The following is a 24585-nucleotide window of genomic DNA, read 5'->3' as shown; positions in this document are numbered from 1 at the left end:
AGCATTCTCTTCTTCCTGCACTAATTACACTTTTCTTAAGTTTTGAAGTCTCAAACCCTCTCATAAACCATCTTCCTTCCCATTCCCAGCAAATCTTCAGCTCCTGACCCAGAGACCCGTTTGAGATGTGTTATTATTTAATTAAAATGGGGAAAATGCCGGGGTGACGGCGCGTCTCCGAAGCGCGCTTCCGTCCCCTCGCCCCGGCTCGCTGTGGCCCTGCCAGGCCGCCGTAGCCGGCCTCGCGCATTCCCAGCGTGGCGAGGAGCTGCTGTCGGCGGGACTTCCGTGTTGGCGGGATTCTGAACGCTGCCATGGCTCAGACCGTGCAGAACGTTACATTGTCCCTCACTCTGCCCATCACGTGCCACATTTGCTTGGGGAAGGTAATGGGTACGGCTAGGAGACGGGGTTGAGGACCGGTTGCCCGCGGGAGCCGAGCGAGGCCCGGGGCTGGGCGGGGATGGGGCGTGAGGCGCCCGATGCCTGGGCAGGTTGAGCTGCGAGCTCCTCGGCGGCGGGAGGCCGGGCCTCGGGGCGCGGGGACGACCCGGAGCGGTGGGCTCGCCCGGCGCCTCCCGCCCGGGCCTGGGCGGCCTGCGGCGGCTTCCGCCGGCCTGCGAAGAGCGGGTCCGCGTCCCGGCGCCGCAGCCTCCATCCTCTGCAGCCGGTGCGGCGTGCAGCGCCCGAGGCAGGTTCCCAGGAGCCTTGTCCGAGGTCCCTGGTCTCCTGAACCGCCCCAGTGTGGTTGTTCGGAGGGTTAGGGGGCCACGATCGGTTTTCAGAGTCCTTCCCTTTTATTATCCTCGACTGGAGGATGGCTTTGCCATGTGTTCCCATTAGGAAAGTCAATGGTGGTACGTGCCCCCTCTCCCTTCTTGCTGTTTAGAATGAGAAGCGTGCTCTCAACTCTGGGTCAGTCATAAGAGGCAAGAGGTGCTCATGGGTTTGTGAAACTATCTGGAGAAAGTAGTTTGGTATTAGAAGTGGAGTTTTGAGTGTTCTCACGCATTCGTATTCCCTTTCATTTCCGTTTGTGCCTCAGATTCAGGGTTTTTTTCTTTCTTTTCTTTTCTTTTTGTTTTTTTGTTTTTTTGTTTTTTTTTTTTTTTTCCGTGCCTTTACCGCGTGGTTCAAGAACAGAAAAGAACTGATACAAGTCTTTTCCACTCGGGATTGCTTTTATTTTATTTTATTTATTTATTTATTTTGTATGTAGTGTGTCCGAGAACGTAGGCTGCAGTTTACAACCCCAGGCTTATCAGGGAAACAAAAAAAGATAAGAAACGAGTGCCAGCCAATGAGATCCCTTGCTTTTAGGTGTTGGAGGTTCAACATAGATTTCCAGATTCAATAAATAAAAGCAAGTTAGGACTGGAAGTAACGTCTAACCTTAGCGTCTGAGTAAAAGGCCAGTGAAACAGCACATGTGTTGTGAGAAAGAATGGCCTGCTTGATCTCTGGCAGGCTGAAGTGGAAATAACACTTCCACAAAAGTGCTATTTGAGCTGTGCTGTTGGCAGATCTGATCTCCATTTTATTAATACCCATAGATTCCATCAGTGCCATCCCTTGCCTCTTACAAACATACTTTGTAAAAAAAAAACCTATGGCAAGATTATTGTTTATTAACCTTGCTCCAGGTTAGAACTTCTTTTTTAGCTGAGTACAATTCAGGCTTTCCCAATTATAATCTGTATATTGTTTCCACAGCTGAAAATATATTTCATTTTATCAACCCCATTAACTTATTAGAAGGATTTGTGTGGTCCTCAGTGGGGTGGAGATAGATTTTTGTTTCCCCAGGAACATTTGAGAACATATAGAGAGTTTCTTGATTGCTCCCAGGGGTAGTCCAGTAACATCTGATTGGTGGACTCCAGAGCTGCTGCTAGCTAAGAGCCACCACCTTCCCTTAACCAGTATATAGTCTCTATTGGTGAGCCCAAGACCATGGTGCTGTTGATAAAGAGGAACTTTAAGCATGGCTCCTCTCAGATACACTTGCAATTTTAAGAAGAGGGTTTGGTCATACAAGAGATAAAATGACAAAATAGAAAAACTGAAGCTGAGTGTGCTGGCACGTGCCTTTAATCCCAAACTCGGAAAGCAGAGACAAGCACGTCCCTGAGTTCAGTGCCAGCCTGGTCTGCAGATCAAGTTCCAGAGCAGTCAAGGCTACACAAAAAGCCCCTGTAATTAAAAGAGATGGAAAGAGACAGATGGTAGAGTTAATCTTTGTACCAAAAACTGCCCCTTCTCTGCATTCAGGGTAAGGAGCACAGGACCCTCTACTCCTCTTTCTCTTCCTCTTCTTCACCATCTTGGAAACATTATCTTATGATGCTTTGTACTTCAGCCTGCTCACCCCGAGGAGATGCCTCTTTAACATGGCACCTAACCTCTGCTGTTGTGACCCTGCCTTTTTAGTTTTTAGGAGGACTGTTTTATTTCTAGCAATCTCGTTTGAGAGAAATTTCATTGTAAAGACTAATAATCTCCGCAAATTATGATTATTTTTGTGTCTTAGAACTTTTAATCCTCTGCATGTTTGCGTATTTTGTTTGGTGTGATCTGGGTAAAGGAACATGGGTAGACAAGAACTGAAGGAGTACTGAATTCGTTGTGTTTTATTACTTTGAGTATGGTCAAATAAAAGGACTTTTCTTTTTAAGATTTATTTATTTATCTTATGTGAGTGCACTGTCACACTCTTCAGACACACCAGAAGATGTCCTCAGATCCCATTACTGTTGGTTGTGAGCCACCATGTGGTTGCTAGGAATTGAACTCAGGACCTCTTGAAAAGCAGTCAGTGCTCTTACCTGCTGAGCCATCTCTCCAGCCCAAAAGAACTTATTTTTAAGTTAGTATTTATATTAGTTACTTTTTGTTGCTGTGATTAAAAAAAAAACACCAGGAACAAAAGTGACTAAGGGAGGAAAGAGACTATGCTGTCTTATGGTTCCAGAAAGAGAGTCCATAATGGTGGAGGAGGAATGGCAGTGGGGGCTGGAGCAGAAGGCAGAGAGAGAAGGTGAATTGGAAGTGAGGGATGCTATACATTCTCAAAGCCTTAAATCTTAAATCTTCCCAAAATACTGTAGCTATCCTGAGACCAACTGTCAACATACCCAAGTTTATGGGGACCTTGCTCATTCAAACCCCCACGTTGCACTCCTCGCCTTCAGTAAGCCATGTCCTAACACAAATGAGTGTACTGCAAGTTTTAAAGTCTTAATGGATTTTTGCTATCTCGATAGTGTTTTAAAAATCTAAAGTCTCTTCTGAGACTCAAGGTAATCTTTTAACTGTGACCCCTGTATAAAATAATCTTTAAAAAGTACATGTTTCCAATATAAGGCAGAATAGACTATACGTTCCCTTCCCAGAAGGGAGGAATGGAGCATAGTGAGGAAACACTACACCAAAACCCAGCAGGGCACAGTCTTATAGCTCTGTGTGCAGTGTCTGAGAGTTCAGTGTCAAGGGGCTTAGATTGCTCACCTCCCCAGCTTTGCTTCCTGCAACATAAACCTCTCTTGGGGTTGGGCCACTCCCTGTATGCAGCGCTCCTCGTCAGATGTCTTGTGGTTTGGGCATTTCCAGTATCTCAGGTTCTTCACCCACAGTGGGCTCTCAGAGCCTCTAGCCCTCTCAGCTTCCCTACTCTGTGTTGTCTGACCTCAGTGGTTCACTGAAATCATAGAAGGGGTGTGTGAGCCCTTACTCATATCTTTGTCTGCCTCCAAAGGCAGTGCCACATAGAAGACACCACCAAGTTTGGCTGCCATCTTGTGATAGCTGCTCAACCCACTTGACCACATTAGCAGCACATTAGTTGACACAGTTGTTCTCTAGGAGAAGCCACCCCTTAGGCATTCTCCCTTTTTATGTTGGAAGCTTGGCTAGGTAGCTCCTGCCCCTGAGCTCTGTCCTTACTGTTTCAGTGCAGAGCAGGCCTCTTCTTGCTGCTGTTCTAGTTAACAGTTGCAGCCTTGTTTTCAGCACAAACCTTGACTGTCACCTTTTTCCTCTAAACTATCCATTTTTAGAATTTCTTCGTGCCCACTTGTTCTTTTTATTGTAGAATTGTGAGTTATTAGTAATAACTATACCATAGACTTACTATGCCATCTTGAAACTCCCTCTGCCAGGGAAATTTCTTTTTTATTTATCCCTAGACAAGTTCTCAAGGCATGGGAAGAAGGCAGGTGTAGTTGGCCAAATTATCCCAGGAATGCTGTCTAGCCTGGCTGCTCTTAGTGGCCTGTTCTCTGAAATCTCTTGAGCCAGCCCTCCACAGTCCGCATTACGCTTGCCTGTGGTGTCTTCTAGGCTCATATTAGGAAGGTCTTTTAATGTTTGCTTATAGCATCTTACCAGTGTCTCCTGGGACCAAGTTGTGTATTAGTTCCTTTTTGTGGCTGTGCTAAACACCATGACCAAACTGGAAACAAAGAGAGTAACCTGCAAGTCGGGCAAGACTAAAAACTCTCAGAATCAGCCTCCAGTCGTGCATTTCCTTTAGCAAGGCTCTTCTTAAAGGTTCCATAACTTTTAACACAGAAGTTCCCCAAACACAGTGCCAATAACCAGGGACAGAGTGTTCAATTACGTGGTCCTACAGGGGACATTTCTCCTTCAAGCTAAGACAGTATCCAAAGTGATAATTTCATATGTATTTCTTCATTTCCCATGAACTCTCTTCTCCCCAGGCCATCCCTATGCTTTTGTGTCATGGGTATGTATGTGTTCTGTAAGCTGTCCTCCCTGTTAAGATCTTCCCCACTCTGCATTGTCTCCTTTCTATTTTCATTACCTACACAGACATAATTTGTGTAGACCACACATATAAAAGAACACAATTGGTATTTGATTCTTGCTTCTTTCTCTTTGCATAATGATGTCCAATTCCATGTATTGTGCTGCAAGATGTGACTTCATTTTTTTACTATAACTGAGTAAAATTCTGTTCTGTATAAGTATCCTATTTATGCATTTGTCTGTTGATAGACATCTGAATTGGTTCCATATCTTGACTATTATGAATATTGCCACAGTAAATATGCATGTGCAAATATGTATGTATGTAGTATGTGTTCTTAGAATCCTGCTGTATCCAGTGGTAGTTCTAATTTTAGTTTTTTGAGGAACCAACACAGTAACTTCTGTGGTGTAGCTATCAGTTATGTATACACCACCTGTGAATAAAGGTCACCACTAGTGTCTGTGGCATTTATTCTCTTGGAGATGCCATTCTGATAAGGTGGATACTCAGGGCAGCTCTAGTTTTCATTTCCCTGATGACTTAGGAGGTAGAACACTTTGAAGAATACACTGGCTATTTTTATTTAAGAACTATCATGTTTATTAGCCCATTCACTGACTGGATGATTTGGCTTTTGGGTGTGTAGTTCTTTATGTGTTCTGGCTCCTAAGGCCTGGTCTGATGTATAGTTGGCAAAGATATTTTCCATTCTGTAATGTCTCTTCTCTCTATGATTATTTCCTTTGCTATTCAGGGCTGGTTCTCATTATCATTTGTGCCTACATTTTAACTATATTTCTTATAGTTTTTTTCTCTAGCATTTTCCATTCTCATGTCTCTGATTGACTTTGAGTAGGATGCCGTTTGCAAGGGTAGGACTATAGGTCTAGTGTGATTTACCTCCATGTGGAGATCCCCTTTTCCCAGCACAGGGTATGTATGCTTTTGGCACCTTTGTGGAGATAAGGTGGCAGATTAGGAAATGTGGCCTTGTCAATAGCGGTAGACTTAGAAGTTTCAAAAGCCCTTATCATGTTCTTCACCATGATGTTTGTGGAATAACCGTCTGAAACTGTAAGGAAGCGCCCAGTTAAATGTTTTCAGTTGTCTTGGTTGTGGTGTTTCATCTCAGCACTAGAACTGTAGTAACTTTTATTGTAGTAGTCATAGTAAAGTTCATATTTGATGTTGGCAAATACTTAAGAACGTATGTTTTTAAAATTATGTTATCCTAAAGAATAATTATAAATAAGGTTATGTTACACATTAAAAAAAGAAAAAGACAATTACAGCTGTATGGGTTCTCTATCCTATGCCAGTCGTTTGGATGGGTGCTTTTGTGCCGCTACAATAGAATTATTGTTACTATGACTCTTTAGTGTAATTTGAAAAGTCAGATATTATGATATTTCATTGTTCTTTCTGTTTAGGATTGCTTAAGTACTGAAGGTCTTTTGTGGTTTCAAGTGAATTTTAAGGTTTAAAAAAATGATGTGAATATTTGTGAGGGCTGTACATATGTTAGACCTGATACCCATGGAGTCCTGAAGAAGGTATTGATTCCCCTAGGGCTGGAGTTACAGCTATGAGCTACATGATGTGGGTATTGGAAAGTGAACCATGATCCTTTGCAAGATCTCTATGTTTGCTTAACTGCTGAACCGTCTCTGTAGCTCCAGATTGTTCGTTCTTACTTTTGTGGAAAATGTTGATATTTTGATGGAGATTGCATTGAAATTTTAGATTCCTTTCTATAATTTAACCATTTTCAGTGTTCTTCCTGACCATTAACATGCGTGATCTACCTTTATCTAGTGTCTTCTATAATTTATTTCATTTATATCTTCAAGTTCTCATTGTGACCTAACACCTTCATGGTTAGATTTACTCTGAGGTATTTTATTTTATTTTTGAAGCTACTGTGAATAAGATTTCTCCTGATTTCTTTCCTGGCAAAGTTCATTATTATTGTATAAGAATTCTACTGATTAGCATATGTTGATTTTGTGTCCTGTTTACTTGATGAGGGTGTTTATTGGAACTAAGAATCTTCTAGTGGAGTCTGTAAAGTCTTTTAGATCTAGGACCACAAGATCTTCACATAGTGATGCTCTGAGCTGTGCTTTTCCTAGAGGATCACATGATGTGCTCACAGGGATGCTGTGAGCTGTGCTTTTCCTAGAGGATCACATGATATGCTCACAGGGATGCTGTGAGCTGTGCTCTTCCTAGAGGACCACATGATGTGCACACAGGGATGCTATGAGCTGTGCTCTTCCTAGAGGACCACATGATGTGCACACAGGGATGCTGTGAGCTGTGCTCTTCCTAGAGGACCACATGATGTGCTCACAGGGATGCTGTGAGCTGTGCTCTTCTTAGAGGACATCTCACTGCTCTAATTGAGACCTGTAAGCAGTATAGTAAGAGGGGACACAGTGGGCACTTTTGTCTCCTTCATGATTTTGGAGGAAATGATTTCAGCTTTTCCTCACTTAATACATATTGCCTATAACTTTATGCATAGGTTTATGATCTTGAATTGTTTGTCACTTTTATTGTGAAGGGATAGTGAACTTTGTCAAGTTTTTTTTTTTTCATGTTTTTTTTTATGTGATCATGTTTTGTTCTTTTTTTTTTTTTAAGTCTTTAACTTAATCTCTTACATTTATTGTATATATTGATCAAGCTTTCCCTCCCTAGGCTGAGATCAACTTGGTGATGATATATGATCTTTTTAATGTGTTTTAAAATTTTTTTCTAAATGTATGTGTCTGGATGTTTTGCTTGTCCGTGCATCCTGTGTAAAGTCCATGCCTTCAGAAGTCTGGCTCCCAGAACTGGACTTACGACCCTCGTACTCTGTCATATAGAGCAGTGATTCACAACCCTCCTAAGGCTGTGACCCTTTAATATAGTTCCTTGTGCTGTGAGGATACCCCACCATAAAATAATCTCATTGCTACTTTATCATTTTAAAATTGCTGTTGTGATTTTGCTGTTGTCATGAATCGCAGTGGAACACCTGCTATGCAGACTATCTGATGTGCTTCCTTACTGTTCTTGAGCTAGATTTACAGAGAGGAGCTTTGTCTTTATAGCGGCAGTCTTCCTGCCTGGCCTTCTTTTCTCTTCTGTGTCATAGCCTGTTTTGGCACTGTGGTAATGCTATCGTCATAGGAGGAGTTTGATGTCCCTTCACTTTCTAACTGTAGTGGTGTAAAGTGAGCTTTGGCAGAACCTGCAGTAAGTCTGTTATTTCTGGGATTTTACTTTGTGAAGTTTTTTATTGTTGTTGTTGTTATTTGTTTTTTTTAATTTTCTTCATTTACATTTCAAATGCTATCCCATTTCCTAGTTTCCTTTCCAAAAGTCCCCTATACTAACTCCCTGCCCCCACCCTGCTCCCCAACCCACCTACTCCCGCTTCCTGGACCTGGCATTCCCCTGTACTGGGGCATATAATCTTCCCAAGACCAAGGGTCTCTCCTCCCATTGACCACCAACTAGGCATCCTCTGCTACATATACAGCTAGAGACACAACCACCAAAGCCAGACACTATTGCATATGCCAACAAGATTTTGCTGATAGGACCCTGATATAGGTATCTCTTGTGAGGCTATGCCAGTGCCTGACAAATACAGAAGTGGATGCTCACAGTCATTTATTGAGTGGAACACAGGGCCCCCAATGAAGGAGCTAGATAAAGTACCAAAGGAGCTGAAGGGGTCTGCAACCCTATAGGTGGAACAACAATATGAACCAACCAGTACTCCCAGATACTCATGTCTTTGTGAAGCTTTTAATTACTGCTCTAGTCTCAGTTGATAGGGATCTGTTTAAGTTGTTGATATCATTTTTATGACTCAATGTACATCATTATGTTATTTATTTAATATTTCTTTTCCAGAGTAAGCACTCATAGCTGTAAACTTTGATCTTAGGAAGTTATGTTACTTGATTATATAACAAGTTCTAGGAAGTTGGGTTTTTTTAATTCTCATTTGCTTTTATAAAAATTTTAAATATTCATGTTGATTCCTTAGTGACCCACTGGTCATCAAGAATGTATATTTCAATCTCCAATTTTGTGTAGTTTCTTTAGCTTCCGTTGTCTTTGATGTCTAGTTTTAGTTCACTGTTGCCTGATGAGACTCGAGAGATTGTTTATGTTGTTTCACATTAAATTTTTCTCTGTGACCTAGAATGTCATCTATTTTAGCGATGGTTACATGAACTGAGAATAATACGCATTCTGTTTCTATTAGATGGCATATTTTTAGGTATTTATTCAGCTTGATTGATGATGTAGTTTAACTCTGAAGTATTTGTTCAATACAATCTGTGCATATATATTTAAAATTGTTACATCTTCTTGACTGGTATTTCCTTTTGTTGTGTAGCAGTTTCTTCAAATGAGAATAATCCTGGAGTTGATAGCTCCAAGCCTGGGCCCACCTGTATGCCTTTCACTCCTGTAGATTCAGAAATCTTTGATGCTCCAGCCAAAAACTCAAGCATCCACATCCTTCCATCTCCCTTTACCCATTGCATTTGGGAAACAGTCTTCAGACTGAACCTTGTGTCCCCAGAGAAGGATGTATAATCCGGGGAGTTTGGGGAAAGTAGGAGAACCTGCCCAGCTGGGGGGCTATGAAGCTAAGTGGCTCTGCCAGCCAAGCTTAGCTTTCTGTACCCTCGTAGCTGGCATTCCCTTGCCTCTGGGGCTCCCCATGGGTGAAGCTGCATTTTCCACGCATTACCCATCTTTTTCTTAGCGTTCTGTGCCAGTTTGTACATTTCCGAAGCTCTTTTTTTGCATCTCAATAGTGTTTTCTTGCACTGGTTTTTCTTCTTCTTCTTCTGCTGCTGCTGCTGCTTCTGCTTCTTCTTCTTCTTCTTCTTCTTCTTCTTCTTCTGCTTTTCTTTTCTTTTCTTTTCTTTTTTTTTTTTTTTTGTTTTTTCGAGACAGGGTTTCTCTGTGTAGCCCTGGCTGTCCTGGAACTCACTCTGTAGACCAGGCTGGACTCGAACTCAGAAATCCACCTGCCTCTGCCTCCCAAGTGCTGGGATTAAAGGCGTGCACCACCACGCCCAGCTTGGTTTTTCTTCTTAACACACCATCTTATTTGGAGGGTCTCAAAGCTAACATTATACTGCCCTCTGCAAAGTACCGCCTGATAAGCAGCCTGTCCAGGGGAATGGGTGAGTTAGCTTCTAAAACCCCAACACATAGACAATAATAGCAGTTCCCAACAGTGCAAGTGATTCTGCGTTGAGCTTTGTTGATGGCTCTAAGCAGCCAGAGGAAGTGGTCGGCCTGCAGTTGTTGTTCTGTATCATTTAGGTACACTGAGCTAAACAGTTTTCCTTACTATTTGACCAGAGATCTGTTGCTTGAGAAGACAGGTTTGGCAGCATTATCTCACTCTTTAATTTACTATACCAAAACTGACCTTCTATTAATCCTGCAGTCTTTCAAAGCAATGTACCAGGTGCTGTAATTAGATACAAAGACTAAGTCCAATGGGGAAAATGGAAATGACCAATTTTCTAAGCAAGACACAAAGCAGAAAAGTGAGCATTAAAAGAAGAAAAGTGTGCAGTTAGCAAAGATGTAACCTTTCCTGCACTGTGAATAGTTATTAGCAGTAACTATTTATTTTAGTTCATTTTTTATGGGAAACAGAGAACATCAAAAGAGGAGTTCATGGTAAAGGAACCTGCTCTTTGGCTAGGAGGCAAGGAGTAGGAGCAGAAAGGTGGGTCCAGTAACCATCAAGGCCACACACCACAAGTGACTTCTTAGAGTTCTGCTATTTTCCCAGAGTCACAGGCTGAGGATAAAGCCTTCACCATATGGACCTCTGGGGAATATACAGGATCCAAACTCTAACAATGTATCCCTGGCCTCAACAGTATCACCAGCATCTGCCTTGGGTGCTGCCTGCTACTGAGAAACTTTGGTTTGATTTCTCTGACAGCTGCCCGTCCTCCCTCCAGATAGCACAGGCCCCGTTCTCAGCTTCCTTTTCTAGGTGCTTCTCTTGTACTCGCTAAGAGCCCTTTTCACCTAACCGTTTCGCCTGGCCTGGGAATCTGTTCCAGTCCTGTGGTTTTAGATGTTGTTGTCTTTTATGCCAGTGACACTCAAATCCTCCTAATGCCAGGCTTACCCACTTCAATGATGTAAGAAATATCACATGACCAAAACATGACTTGCACTTTCACCACATATAAAACCTGTTTCTTCTGTCATTGACGTTTTAGTAAATAATATGCCAACCAGTGTGTGTTTGATTGAAACCATCCTCTCGATTGGGGATCTCTTTAACCTTTAGCGTATAACCAAATGCATAGAAAATTCTTACTGCTTTTAATTATTTCACTGGTTGTATTTACATAGTTTCTTATGAAGTGAAGTATCTTAATGCCCCTTATATAATGGGTATGGTTTTATGGATTCAATATTGACTTCCAGAAATGCATAGCAGGCATGGTTCTGGAGAAGTAATTGAGAACTACACCGTGATCCATAGGCAGAGTGACGGAGACAGACTGGGCCTGGCTTGGGCTTTTGAAAGCTCAAAGCCCAGTTATATACCTCTTCCAACAAAGCCATACCTTCAAATCCTTTCAAACAGTTCCATTCCCTGGTGACTAAGCATTAAAATATATGAGCCTATGGGAGCCATTCTTCTTCACAGCTACACACACACACACACACACACACACACACACACACACCACTGCTCTCCAAGGAAATCCTGGAAGAAGGGACTAGAGAATATATATGGTACTGTCTTCCTGGTATTTGGAATTCTGATGCTCTTGAGAAATTTTATGAACAGAAGATAAAATTAGAATATCCATGAAGACAGTAGACCTGAATTTTTAGTCATGTCAAGAGAAGAGAGAAAAGGAAGGGAAAAAAAGAAAAAGAAAAAGTTATATGGTAAGCTCGGAACAGGAAACTAGGGAGAGGGCCAGATTTGGTCTTTTATATCAACCAGCTCATGTGGAAACTACGAAGTTCTTACCAAGACTTGTTACCTGCTTCGCCCAAAACATAATCACCTCTCTTAAAGGTCCTATTACCCCAGTTCTGTTATATTGGGAATTAAGTAATGACAAACCACACTGAAATCAGAGCAGTTCTTGTGTAATGCCTATTACACAATGGCTGTTGATGTTTTGTGGTGTAGCGGGATGTACTGAAGAATTCCACATCAGACTGGATCAATAATGATTCTGTCATCCTAAATCCTAGTAGAAATAGCCTGATAAAATTGTCCCAGACTCGTGAATAGAAAGCAATTTGTCTTTTGATTATGAATGTTAAATACATACTAAGCCCATCAGGTCAAAGATGCATTCTCCCTGACCAGCTCTGTCTGCTAGCATCGTTGACATACGAGAAATAGTGTAGTCCAGAGAAGCATCATTTTCAATCCTAAGCGTTCTCTTTTCACCCCACACACAGCTATGCTTGAGAGGAGCAGTTATGCTATTCACAATCATATTGGGAATCTCGTTATTGGGGTTGTCATGTACTAAAAGTGGTTTCTTCTTTTCAAAGGTACGTCAGCCTGTCGTATGCACCAACAACCATGTGTTTTGTTCCATTTGCATCGACTTGTGGTTGAAGAATAACAGCCAGTGTCCAGCCTGCAGAGTCCCGATCACTCCTGAAAACCCTTGCAAAGAGATTATTGGTATGGGACTATTTTATATGTGCATAAGAATAGATTTAAAATAGCTTATAAATATTTGGGAGAAGACTGATATAAAGTTCTCATTTTTACAGATCAATATATTGGATTTAATAGTGATTATATCTAGTGTATCTAGTACAGTAGATTGTGAAGGATCCTGAAATAACCCTCAGGTCACATGTAGCTTACAGTCGAGCCTGCCCAAGAACAGAAATATTAATGGTTTAAAGTCGCAGGAGCTGAGGAGGGGCAAGGAAAGTAGAAGGTCAGGGGTGTAGGAAAGAAGGCGAGGGACTCTGAGAGCCACTTGATGAAGTGGGTGGCCTTTTGAGTGTGGGGGTGGTGTGCCCCAAAGTATACTCTAGGAATGCTGCTTGGGTTGTGTGTGGCCTGTACTGTAGAGGAGAGACAAGATTTAGCTAGATTGGAGACTGATCCAGTTAAGGATAACGTGAAGCTAATTAAGGTTTAAAAAAGAAAATTAGTGCCATATTAGGAGAGGTGAGAGGAGTTTGAAACAGGAACTAGAAATAACACCTTCAGAGAGACTCTGGGGGTTCTGTTTTTGTTTTTGTTTTTTTCTTCAGAATCTACACTTTTGTTATTCTTCAGTAAACATTAAAAGTGAGTCTAATTACCATTACTGATGTGCATGTTAATAGAGTGATGAATGAATACCTGTGGGATAAGAATTAGATAGGAAATGTCAGAGTGTGTTCAATAGAGTTTCATTAAAGGCAAACAAAAATGTGCTATGGGAAAAAAAAAAGTGAGTCTAATTAGCCATAGGTAGACAACATCTTTCAGGAAACTTATATTTTTGGTTCTGAGCCTAGCCTTTAATGGCTGAGCCATCTCTCCAGCCCATGTTCCAGAAAGTTTAAGAAGTAGTTATAGTGGTCTAAAATGAGGCGAAATTGTCTTAATTACTGTTTGTGATGAAAATGGAAAGAACGCTACATGGCCAAGAGGAAAGGACTGAGTGGGACTTGGGATCAAAGTTGGCCCCAAAGCTTTGGTCAGGGCACAGGGGTGACTTCTGGCTAAGGCTCATCCTCTGCCATGTTGCTGCCACTGGGGTTAAACTCTCACAGTTAGGTCCACTTACAGAGTCAGCTCTCTGTGTAAAATTGATAATGAAAGTAATTCAGTGTTGTTTGGTTGTTTAGCGTTTCACCACATCTCTTCCTACTTCATTCCTATCTAAATAACATTAATGAACTTTCTGCAGTAGCCATCTCTGATGTAGCTCATCATCCTTGCACTTGGAAAGTCTTCCCTGAGAAAGAATATCTTACTTTTTTTTTTTTCTATAATCCTACTAACTACAAAGGCAGTAACCGCAGGGTTAGTTCAGAGCTCTCTGAAGTAATCCATGTTGGATGTATCTCTCATAAGACGGGGTGTACAGCTACTGCTGAGAGTCAGTCTATTGTAGTTGCTCATCAGAATCAGTGAGAGTTGTGTCGCCAGTACTCAGACTTGTTTCAATATCCTGGCGTGTGTGTGTGTGTGTGTGTGTAAGTGTGTGTGTGTGTGTGTGTGTGTGTGTGTGTGTTGTTTAAATGTAAATGTAGTGATTGGCTTTATTATTTAAAAATTGTTTTTAGGTTTGCTGTATTCAAAATTGATACCTTAATCCTATGTAGCCTTTTCTTCCATTGACTTTGCTATGCTAGGACGTATAGGTAAGTAAACACAACATGATACTTTGCTGAAGATAATTCTTATGCTGTTAGTTGATACTGTCTCCTCAGGGTTAAGGAAGAGAAAGGCCTAAATGATCCCACAGTCCTTGTCATTTGTTCTTGGTCATGTATCTTTCTTCTCTTTCTATCACAAACAGTATTTAAGGCAGTTTCCCCTCATTTTAGATCACTGCAACTGCTTCCTAAGTTTTCAGAAAGATACTGTTCACCTATGGCTACTTGCATTACTCCGTTTAATGTGTACTGAAGAAAAATGAAAGTGTAGCCTCTGAAGTAAAAACAAAACCCCCAGAGTCTCTCTGAAGGTGTTATTTCGAGGTCCTCTTTGAAACTCTTCTCACCTCTCCTAATTCAGCACTAATTTTCTTTTTTAAACTTTAATTAGCTCCACATTATCTAACTGAACCAGAGTCTCCAATCTGACCATCTACATTTTATTTCTGGAGTTATCTGGGAAGCTATATAACACAATATGAAAAAAGAAAAAGGCTCATTTTCACTGTGCCCAAACAAAGCAACACTGAGAGTTTTCCCCTCCAGGAGGAACGAGTGAGAGTGAGCCCATGCTGAGCCATACCGTCAGGAAGCACCTGCGGAAAACCAGACTGGAGCTACTGCACAGAGAGTATGAGGTAAGTGCGCGCTTGAAAGTGATGTCATCAGTGAGCTGAAGGGAAGCCTCGTCCAAGTCCATGCATCTTAGAGCCAAACCCTAGGGTCCCCTCGGGTCTTCTCTTGGGAGGGTTGGGATTGTTTGTTTCCCCAGAGCCTTGTGACACTTCTGCCTCTGTTTCCCCAGTGCAGAGACTACACACATTCACCACCATGCCCAGTCTGAAACCTTTAGTGCCAGTCGATGCATACTTGATAAAGTCTCCCTTTTCTCTTTTAAATAGAGAAATGGTTTTAATTAAGTAAAGACCGGGTGACTAGGATTTCAGAGAAAAGGAATGAATGGAATTTTTTTCTTTATTCTTTTCCTTCTTTAAAATTATTTTTTAATTTATGATTTTTATTTTATGTGTGAGTTTTGTTTACATCATGAATGCCTGCGCACCACTTGAGTACCAGGTGCCTGAGGCCAGGAGAGGGTATTGTATCCCTTAGAACTGGAGTTACAGCTTCCTGTGAGCTACTTCAGTTGCCTCAGACAATTTTTTTTAATATACTGGAGCATAAGTGATGGAATAAATGTTCTTTCCTACTTGTGTTCCCCATGTTTGTGGATCTATAAATGCATGTTTGTTTATTCATCACTGTATCAATTTAAAGATCACAACTTATCATGCTGGCAGTGGTGGCACGTACCTTTCATTCCAGCGCTTGGGAGGAAGAGGCTGCCGGGTCTGAACTGTAGGTCTGCCTGGTCTACATACTGAGTTGGAGGACAGGCAAGACTACGGAGAACGCTGGTTTCTAGTTTTATTTCCACCGTTTAGTGTTGTTCCGGTGGCAGCTGCATTTCATCAGGAGATAGGGACAGACATTCAGACAGGCCCTGACGTTTGGAGATACTTGGACTTTACCTTCTGATGTAATTCTTAAGTCTCAGACTTAAGCTAGTGTGTTCATTATAGATGAACAAATGGTGTTACACAAGAGAATCCATTCCAAATGTTTGCAGTCCCATTAAGATTAGCAGTTCCAGAGTACAAAAGCAGATATTTGCAATAGATGACTAATGGCTGAAGACCCACAGTTGGCATTAATCTGGGATGAAAAGTGGAAGGATTTTATTTCTACTTCAGATACAGGAGAAAAATAAAAATATCAAACAACATTCTGATTGACTATTTTGACTAACACTTTTTAAGTTTCTTTCTATAAAGCCATTAACATGCTTCAAATGTTCCTTCTGAATGGACTCAATCTACTTTTTTATTGAAATTCATGGTTTTTTTTCTTAGTTTCTTGATGATACCTTAAAGAAAATCAAAGGGTTGTGACATTTTTTTAAAGCCAGAGCTGTCTGTGAATTAAAATGTAAGCATTCTAGATTAGTGTTGTACCAATTTTTATGAGGGTCAAAATACATTTTAAGAATCTAAGTTGACTTTTTCTTTACAAAACTGTTACTATATATAAAGCATCCCTGTATTTAAAAAAAAATCTGAGTGTAATATGCAAGAACAAATTGACTCTGGCTTAGCATATATAAGCCATTAGTCTATATCTGATTATTGACTTCTGTACTTTTTCAGGATGAAATAGATTGTTTGCAGAAGGAGGTAGAAGAACTTAAAAGTAAAAATCTCAGCTTGGAGTCACAGATCAAGACCATTCTGGACCCTTTAGCGTTGATGCAGGGCAGTCAAAACGAAGACAAACATCCACTGGCCGATAATCCAAGTAAAATTGACCCAGAATCAGTAGTAGAGTGGAAGAAAAAGCTGAGAACAGCTAATGAAATATATGAAAAAGTAAAAGATGATGTGGATAAGTTAAAAGAGGTAAGTTGTAGTCTGGGGAAGGAGACTCTATTATGGCTATTTTTAAAGTTCTACAATATTTTAAGTACTTTCACAAGTATAAATAGCCATATACCTTGGCTCACCATTAGCTAATTTGTGAGAGCAGAACTAAACCCTGGATGAGTATTTATACGCAATAGGAAGCTGTTCTCATTAGCTGCCATTAGCTGCCAAGAAGTATCAGGTGGTTGCATTTGTGACTATAACTGGAGGTACAGTAGTGCCTCCCTCCGAAAGTGCTTCTAAAAGAGCTGCGTCTGCTTAAAAGATATGGCTGGTCCCCCTTCTTTGTGGTCTGCCTTAAGTTTTTTAAGCTCACAGCAGTGGCTGCTTTATGTGCATCAACAAACAATCCATTTCACTATTTAGCAAAGAAACATGGATTTGCTTGAGTTTTGAGGCAAGATCTTGCTATATAGCTGAGGCTTGTCTGGACCTCGCTATATAGCCCAAGCTGGCCTAAAAATAACCACTCTCCTGCCTCAGTGTTAGTAATACTGGTGTGGCCCACTGTACCTAGCTGAACAAAAGGTTTGAATCAAGATAATTTCTAGCACTACTATTGTCTTCTTTGAAAGCTGAGTGACTACATATTAAAAGTTTACAGACTGCTTCTGAGAAAGCTGTGGGTACCACTTTAGACCACTTATGCAGAAGAGTAAGGGCTAGATGAGGCTGACTCGTTTTCCTCTTTGTCTACCCATCCTACAAGATAAAGAGAAGAGTTGTTGGGGGACAAGCAAACTTTTGGGATTGTTTTCCATCCTGCCAGGAGAGAGCTGCATGCTCTTAGTGCTAGAGCAATTGCAGCCTTAGCTTGACTTCGGGATCATCTGCCTGCAGTACGGTGGTGCTAAGTGCATATAGTTTTATGGCACTCATTTCTACAGCTGCCCTCTTAACCTATCTGTATTGCCTTAAAATGCTATTCTTGTTCTGAATTACTGCATCCTGAGCTATGAAATCGCTAATGGACTCCGTATGATATTTTACAGAAGAACCACTGAGTATTACTCTCATATCTGCAGTGAGGTTAAGTAGGAAAGAAAGATCTTCAACTCAGTGTACCACTCTTTCCATATGCAAAACAAATGCTGCTGGTTCATAAAAGGCCATATGAAAGTAAGAGGGAAACTGCTTCCAGAAGAAAGGAACTGCGTACATATTCACTGCATCTGTATGAGGGGAGAGTGTGGTTCATTCGTGTATTGGCAGACAGCCTTAGTGTAAACCTGTTACCTTTGTTAAAAGGTACTACAAACTAGAGGGACTCAGAGAAGTTATGCTATTATCACCGGATAGTTTCCCCTGTGGCTTCCATGCCTTTCCTTGACCATCAGCAAGTTGTGAGTGGCCTCCTGTAGATGCCACATTTTTGGCAGAGATACTTCTTAGAGTATGAAGCTGTATGCAAATCTGCTCTGGCCTTATGTTACTATGTAGAATAGATGAAAAGATTATATAAAATACAGTCATTTTTAAATCCAATAGTTGTAGCCATTCTAAGGCATCAGAATAACATGGGATGGATTAGATAATAGACTACAAGTGAATAAAAAAGCACAGTCTACAGAGATAAAGGTCAGCTAGAAGTACAAATAATTACAATCAGTCACTTGCAAGAACACAAACAATTCAGCAAACTACAACTTGGTACGAGCAAATAGACATCTTATGCTTCCTGGATTCCGGCAAGTTGAGAACCACGAGACATCATTACCAGTCAGAGCTGGGAATGCACGAGAACTAAAGCCTTTGATATTCCCAGGCACTGTCAGTAGGCAAAACTCCATCGTTTGTAACTGTTGTTTGCTTTTAATAGTTAGAAGCTACCCAGCCTATAATGAGAAATATTAAAAAAGTGCAGGACAGACTGACAGTGATACCTGTTTTAGGAGATGGGGGCAGGGAAGGAACGCAAGTGAGTTCTAATTTAAGCTTGTTGTTATCATGGAAAAATATTCACTAAGTGCCTCCCTTTATGGTGCTATGCTTGAAAGCTTAATTCATTGTTTGTATATACAAGGAAGTAAATGGCTTTCCTTATATCTTCAGGGGGCAGTAATGGTGTCTATCAGTCATTAAAGAATTAACCCTCCACCATCCTGGTTAGTGCGTATCTGTGAAGGTGAGCAAGTGCTCAGAGCCCACAATGAACCCAGATGAGTCTAAGTAAACCAGCCCAAAGTCACCTGGGTAAGGTTGAGTAAGGGTATAGGCTGCAGATGGGTACTGCTCATACCGCTCTTATTGTGACTGTGGAGGCACAGTTGTATGGAGGTAAGTAACTACTACATTATGGAAGTTAATCAAAAGCACTGGATATAGTGGATATTAATGCATATACTTGCAAAACTTCTTAAGTTACCCTTTCTTTTTTTCCTAATAGTAATTCTACAACTCCTTAAGCCTAAACATAATGTTCTAGCCATTTTTCTTGGTGGGCAAGTCAGTTTAGAGACTAATATAGAGAGTTTAATTTTTGTTAGTAATACACCAATACAGTAATAGAATTTGAATAAAGAAGCTTTTAAGAAAATTCTAAAAACTGAGATCATTACCTATTTCAGGCTATCTGTGATCCTGAGTGTCATATTGTAATGTTTACACGGTACTTTTGTGTTAGCTTGGGCTTAATTCTTTTAATTCTTTTTTTTCAGGCAAATAAAAAATTGAAGTTGGAAAACGGTGGCCTGCTGAGGGAGAATTTACGGCTGAAGGCTGAAGTGGACAACAGATCTCCTCAAAAGTATGTATCTCACACACAGAGCGAGGTCATTGCAGCTCCGATGGCCGTGTTTCCCCTTTGACCCTTTAGTTAGAAAAGACGAATGTGTCTGAACATCAAGTGCCAAGTCTTAGATTCAGCTGAAGCTGATTTAGAAAAAAGTATAGCTGCCTGCGGCCACACCAACTGGGTTCCTGAGTGGGAGGCAGGTGCTATATGGGAGAGAACGACAAGAGAAATAATGGAGGCCAAGACACGTTTCTGTTCAAGGCCCCCAAGATAAACTAAGAGTCTGTGCTTATAAAGATGGGGGAGGCCCATCCCTGCCAATCCATTCTTGGTGCCTCTTGCCAGCCTGTAGGTGATCTGCGGGATGCTGTCTCTGGGAATATCTCAAGGGCCTCTCAGCAGGTAGCAGTATCTTGGAGAAGAGCAGCAGCTGGTGACAGAACAATAGAGCCATCTAGGTCGGAAGGCTCCACCCCAGTTGGTCTCCTTCTCAGTGGCAGCAAGGTCAAAGCCAGCCACTCAAGGCTGGCGGAAGCTACAAGAAAGGATCTCATTCCTTACTTTTTCTGCCTTTGATGTATAAAAATACGGTTTTATGTTACCTAAGACAAATGAGCCCTCACTTGGTTTTCCATATAACTATTTAATAGTACTAATGAGATAAAACTGCCCCTGGGCTGTTTTATGACATCATCTTGGTCATGTGATGTGCTCTCTGCCTGGTACAGTAGGATGGATATAACAGGTTACTCCTGAGAAGTGAGAGGATGGAGGCACAGAGAGATAGGCTCTCTTATCCTAGTCTGCCCAGGAGTAAGTAAGTGGAACAAGCAGCGTTTGAACTCAGGGTGCTGCCCCAGACTGAGCACTAAGCAACTACAGGAAAAGCCTTGCCCGAAATAAAATGAGGCGTTGTCACCAAGTCCTGAGCTGATTATTTGAAACTACAGTGAATTAATTCTTCTTTTATGATGGTAGAGTCTTTACTCTGTGTTAGAAGATACAAAGTTGTAAGAAGTTAAGGGGTGATGACATAAAAAAGAGAATATCTTTGGAGTCCTCAACCCTACTCCACCATCCAGAGGAAACAGGCAAATGAGAAGACAGTATGGCTACATGGTGTGCAGTCTCTCTGAAGGCTGTGCACCAGAATATTATCATTTTTTCATTGCTGGCAGTAGACGTCATTTTTCTATTGGAAGAAGACAAAAACAGGATGAAGTAAATGAGGGAAGTTGAGTCTACCAGAAAAGAGCAGCCCATGGTGAAAGTTGTATGGTTTAGGAAATGATAAAGGTAAATCCTACTGACACACGGGGAGATTACAAACCAGGGGTTAAAAAGAAGGTATAACTTCTACCCTTAAGTGTTCTCTTCCCCCATCTCTCCACCCCTGTTTTATTTTTCTTCCTGCCAGATAATGTCCTACTTTGACAAATTAGTGAAATAAACTGAGAAATTGTTGTTTTGATGTGGGCTTGAATCCTTGTCACTGGCAGCTCGCCCTCAGGCACAGTACTGCTTATCCATTAGCCCTTCCCACAGCCCTGAATGCAATGAAAGCTATTTGGTTTGTAGCTTTTATTTCTTGAAAAGTTGCCCACCAGATTTCAAAATCCGTGCCAGCCACAAAGATGTCTGCTTTTAAATATCCATGACTTCTACCAAATAAATAACTGGAGGCTCTCACCTGAGGAACTCTGGCCTCCCATGTACTTTCCAACAAGCAGCCACACATCCGAGTCCTGTGTTACTGCAGCACTCACAGCTTTAACTTGTGTTCCTTCTCCTCTTCATGGGAAGCAGACGTTTTCACTTGAACAAGGATTTGAGCTGACCCCTATTCCAGATCAATTTGCAAAGCATTGAGGTATTAAATGTATTGCATTTGATTTATACCTTTGTTTACTCTGCACCAGTAAATCCTGGTGTAATTCAGAGAGAAGGGGATGACAGAAAATACCCAAATCTGGTTCACTGCAGAGTACTTCTGTTTGTGTAAAAACAAATAACGAAATTTTAAGAATTTAAAGGTAAATGTAGACATACAGAAATCAGCCATTAATTTCCTTCCCTGCATAGGAAGTACCTTGACCAATTATTTCTTTCCTATTTAGTTGGTTAAGTGTAAAGGAATACTTCTTACTCTGTACACAAGCTGGTGTTCTCTGTTATAGCCCACAGCTGAGCAGGCTGTTAAGACTGCACTTTAAAGTTAGACACTAAAATAAAAAAGAATTAGAAGATGTTTTAGTCATCTCAGGCTTCCATAACAAAATAGATTTACAGTTTGACTTAAATCTTAAATAATAGGTTTATTTTTTTCACAAGTGCTGAAGGCTGAGAACAAGGCTTGGCATGTTCATTTCTGACTTCCAACAGCAATGTTCTTATTATACCTTCAAAGAGTAAAGGGAGAAGAGTGAAAGGGTTTTTATCTCTCTTCTTCTAAAGTCACAATTCAGGATTGTGTAGGGTCAGGTCTCAGCATTGTGAGCTAATTTAACTTTAATTACCCCTTGAATACCTTGTTTCCAGATATAAGTGCACTGAGGTAGAGGGCTTCACATAATAGTCTCTGGCTGCATCCCCCTGTTGAAAACAAGGGGAACTGGACCATTTATATTGGTTTCAAGTGACATAGTTTTATCTTTTCTTTTGTTTTTGTTTTCGAGACAGGGTTTCTCTGTGAAGCCCTGGCTGTCCTGGAACTCACTCTGTAGACCAGGCTGGCCTTGAACTCAGAAATCCACCTGCCTCTGCCTCCCAAGTGCTGAGATTAAAGGTGTGCACCTGGTGTAGTTTTACTTTTATAATGGAAGTGTAAGTTATCATTTATGTGTCTTGCTCTGTCTTTCTGTTGTACCTCTGGACCTCTGTCTAACCTTCTCTAACTATGTAATAGTATCTAAAGTATGCCTTTCTCCACCCTGAGCTGCAGTGAAAAGGACTGTTGAACATCTGGATGCTCTAGGAAGCACATTTTTTAAGGCTTCAGTATCTTCTGCTTGAGCTTTTGTCAGGAATTTATTGTATCTTAAGGAGTGCTTAGAAAATGCAGTCCTTTTTGGTTTTCCTCTTTAGTGCTTGTTTTCCTTCTGAGCTTGTTACACTAGGACTAGGCCAGCTAAAGACATTTCCAGAGCTTAATGGGTAGTGACATGTCTTTGAGTTTCAAAGTCTAACATCTGAAAAAACTCAACACCAGAAAGGCTTTAAGCTATATAAAATGCATGCCATGCCAAACTCTGACATAGCCTAGGCTCTTCTGATGGAATTTGTATTACAGGTCTTGTGTTTTCCTTCTTGGCTCATATCAACTAATTATAATTGTGTCATGTCATTCTTCTGTTTGAACTAAAACTACAGTTTTTCTCTTCAAAACTGTCTATACATTTTATAGAACTTGATGTCCTGGTTCTAATACATGTTGGTTGAGTAAATGAAAAAAACACATAGCCCCTGAGACTGTAAATACCATGGTTATGATATCAAGGTACATTAAGAAAATGTACCTTGGACTTTTGTGCTACTATAATAAACTATCCATATAGTGAATGGTTTATAAATCATAAACATTTGTTTCTTATGGGAAAAGAGGACAAAGAACGTCCCTGAGCTTTTTTGTCTTTGCAGGCACTAATACCATTCATGAAAGGCCTCCAGTGGCCCCTTCACCAAATACTACCAAGGCACCCATCCCTTTCTCCAGTTGTAGGCATATATCATGTTAGTGCTCAAAAATGAAGGCTTCCTTCTCAAAATCATTTATATAATTTTATACCACTACATTATAATCTTCAAAGCCATACTTCCTGGCAAGCAAAACTTCACTACATTTGCTTCTCCAAGTTCAGAGAGTTGGGTTGTTGTTGTTTGGAAATTTTGTCTTATTTTTTGTTTTGTTTTTCGAGACAAGGTTTCTCTGTGTTAGCTGTAGCTGTCCTCAAACTCACTCTGTAGATCACCCTGGCTTTGAACTTAGATCTACCTCCAAGGTGCTGAGGATAAAGAGGTACAGCAGCACTGCCCAGCTGAAAGACTTGGTCTTAGTCTGAGTATATGAGAAATATCAAGAGGATCTCACCCAGACGTAGTGGTATAGAATGGGAACTTGCCAAAGGGGAAGAATTCAATACCGAAGTTTTCATATTTCTAAATGTCCTGGACTCCAAATACTATTACTAAGCTGTGTCCTATAGCAAGTGTGGTTACATTTGTACTTGCTGGAATTGGGAACTCCTTAGTGACCATTGAACTCAAAGAAATGTGACATTTCTACTTATGACACATTTGAAAGTTCCTTAGTTTATCACACAGGTACTTCCCTTATTTGTATCTTCTCTGCCCATACCTCCAAGAACTTATGTTAGTTACCTTTCCATCACTGTGACCAAAAATACATGGCAAAACAATTTAAGGGTAAAAAGATTTCTTTTGCTTTACAGTTTTGGAGGTTTTAGCCCATCAGTCAGAGTCTGAGAGGCTGTTTCCCTGTCAGTGGGAACAGAGTAGCTCGAGCTCAATGCAAATCCCTGCAGACTAAACAGTCTCAGCTCTTAAGATTCAGAGCTCTGAAACAAGATCTCTTAGTTGTGAGCTCTTGTAAAATCAAAATGAAAGTTCCATACTCCAACATGAAATGAAATAAACATTCCTTTCCAAATGGAAGGAACTGTAGAATACCAAAGAAAGATTAGACCAACAGTACAAACATTTGACCCACTAGCTCCATGCTTGGCACCAAGATATATGGTGTTATCATCAGAACCCCACTGGGCTATGGCCCTGCCACTTATGACCTGTCCTCACTAACGCTTTCTCATACCCATTTCACCAGTTTTAAAATCCTGGGGTCTCCATTGCAACTTGGACTTCATCTTAAAGCTTGGCTCACAGCATACTCAAGAGTTTCCTGTACAAAATCCAGCCATATATATTACCATGCCTCGAGTATGGTTTTTATGAAATCTGGGTACAAACCTTCAGCTCTGTAACTCTTGTATTCTATATGGCTGTAAAACAGCGCCATATGAACAACACCAAGCTATTGCCAACTCAAGAAGTAGGGTGGCCCTTTGCATGTGCAGCATTCTCTGCCCGCATGGTTAAATCTAGAAAAGTATTTCACTAGGTGGCCTTAATCTACAAGAAGGCCCTTCGGCTTGCTGGTTTTAAAT

At 40.9% G+C, this 24585-nt stretch overlaps 1 protein-coding gene across 1 annotated transcript in view; it reads left to right on the top strand.

Annotated features, from left to right (window-relative positions):
- The first annotated feature begins 266 nt into the window (after window positions 1–266).
- Window positions 267–24585, top strand: part of Obi1 (ORC ubiquitin ligase 1) — a 53716-nt gene continuing 29397 nt past the window's right edge. Inside the window, exons 1-5 of the mRNA XM_021182114.3 lie at window positions 267–386; window positions 12353–12488; window positions 14738–14829; window positions 16399–16647; window positions 19329–19417. Coding sequence (XP_021037773.1) covers window positions 315–386; window positions 12353–12488; window positions 14738–14829; window positions 16399–16647; window positions 19329–19417 — 638 coding nt within the window. The 5' untranslated portion in view covers window positions 267–314. The remainder of the gene's footprint in view (window positions 387–12352; window positions 12489–14737; window positions 14830–16398; window positions 16648–19328; window positions 19418–24585) is intronic.

Source organism: Mus caroli, unplaced genomic scaffold, assembly GCF_978045245.1.
Source record: "Mus caroli unplaced genomic scaffold, Mus_caroli_1 scaffold_12, whole genome shotgun sequence".
Classification (NCBI taxonomy): Eukaryota; Metazoa; Chordata; class Mammalia; order Rodentia; family Muridae; genus Mus; species Mus caroli.
Note: the sequence above shows the minus strand (reverse complement) of the source record. Positions and strands in the feature narration are given on the sequence as shown.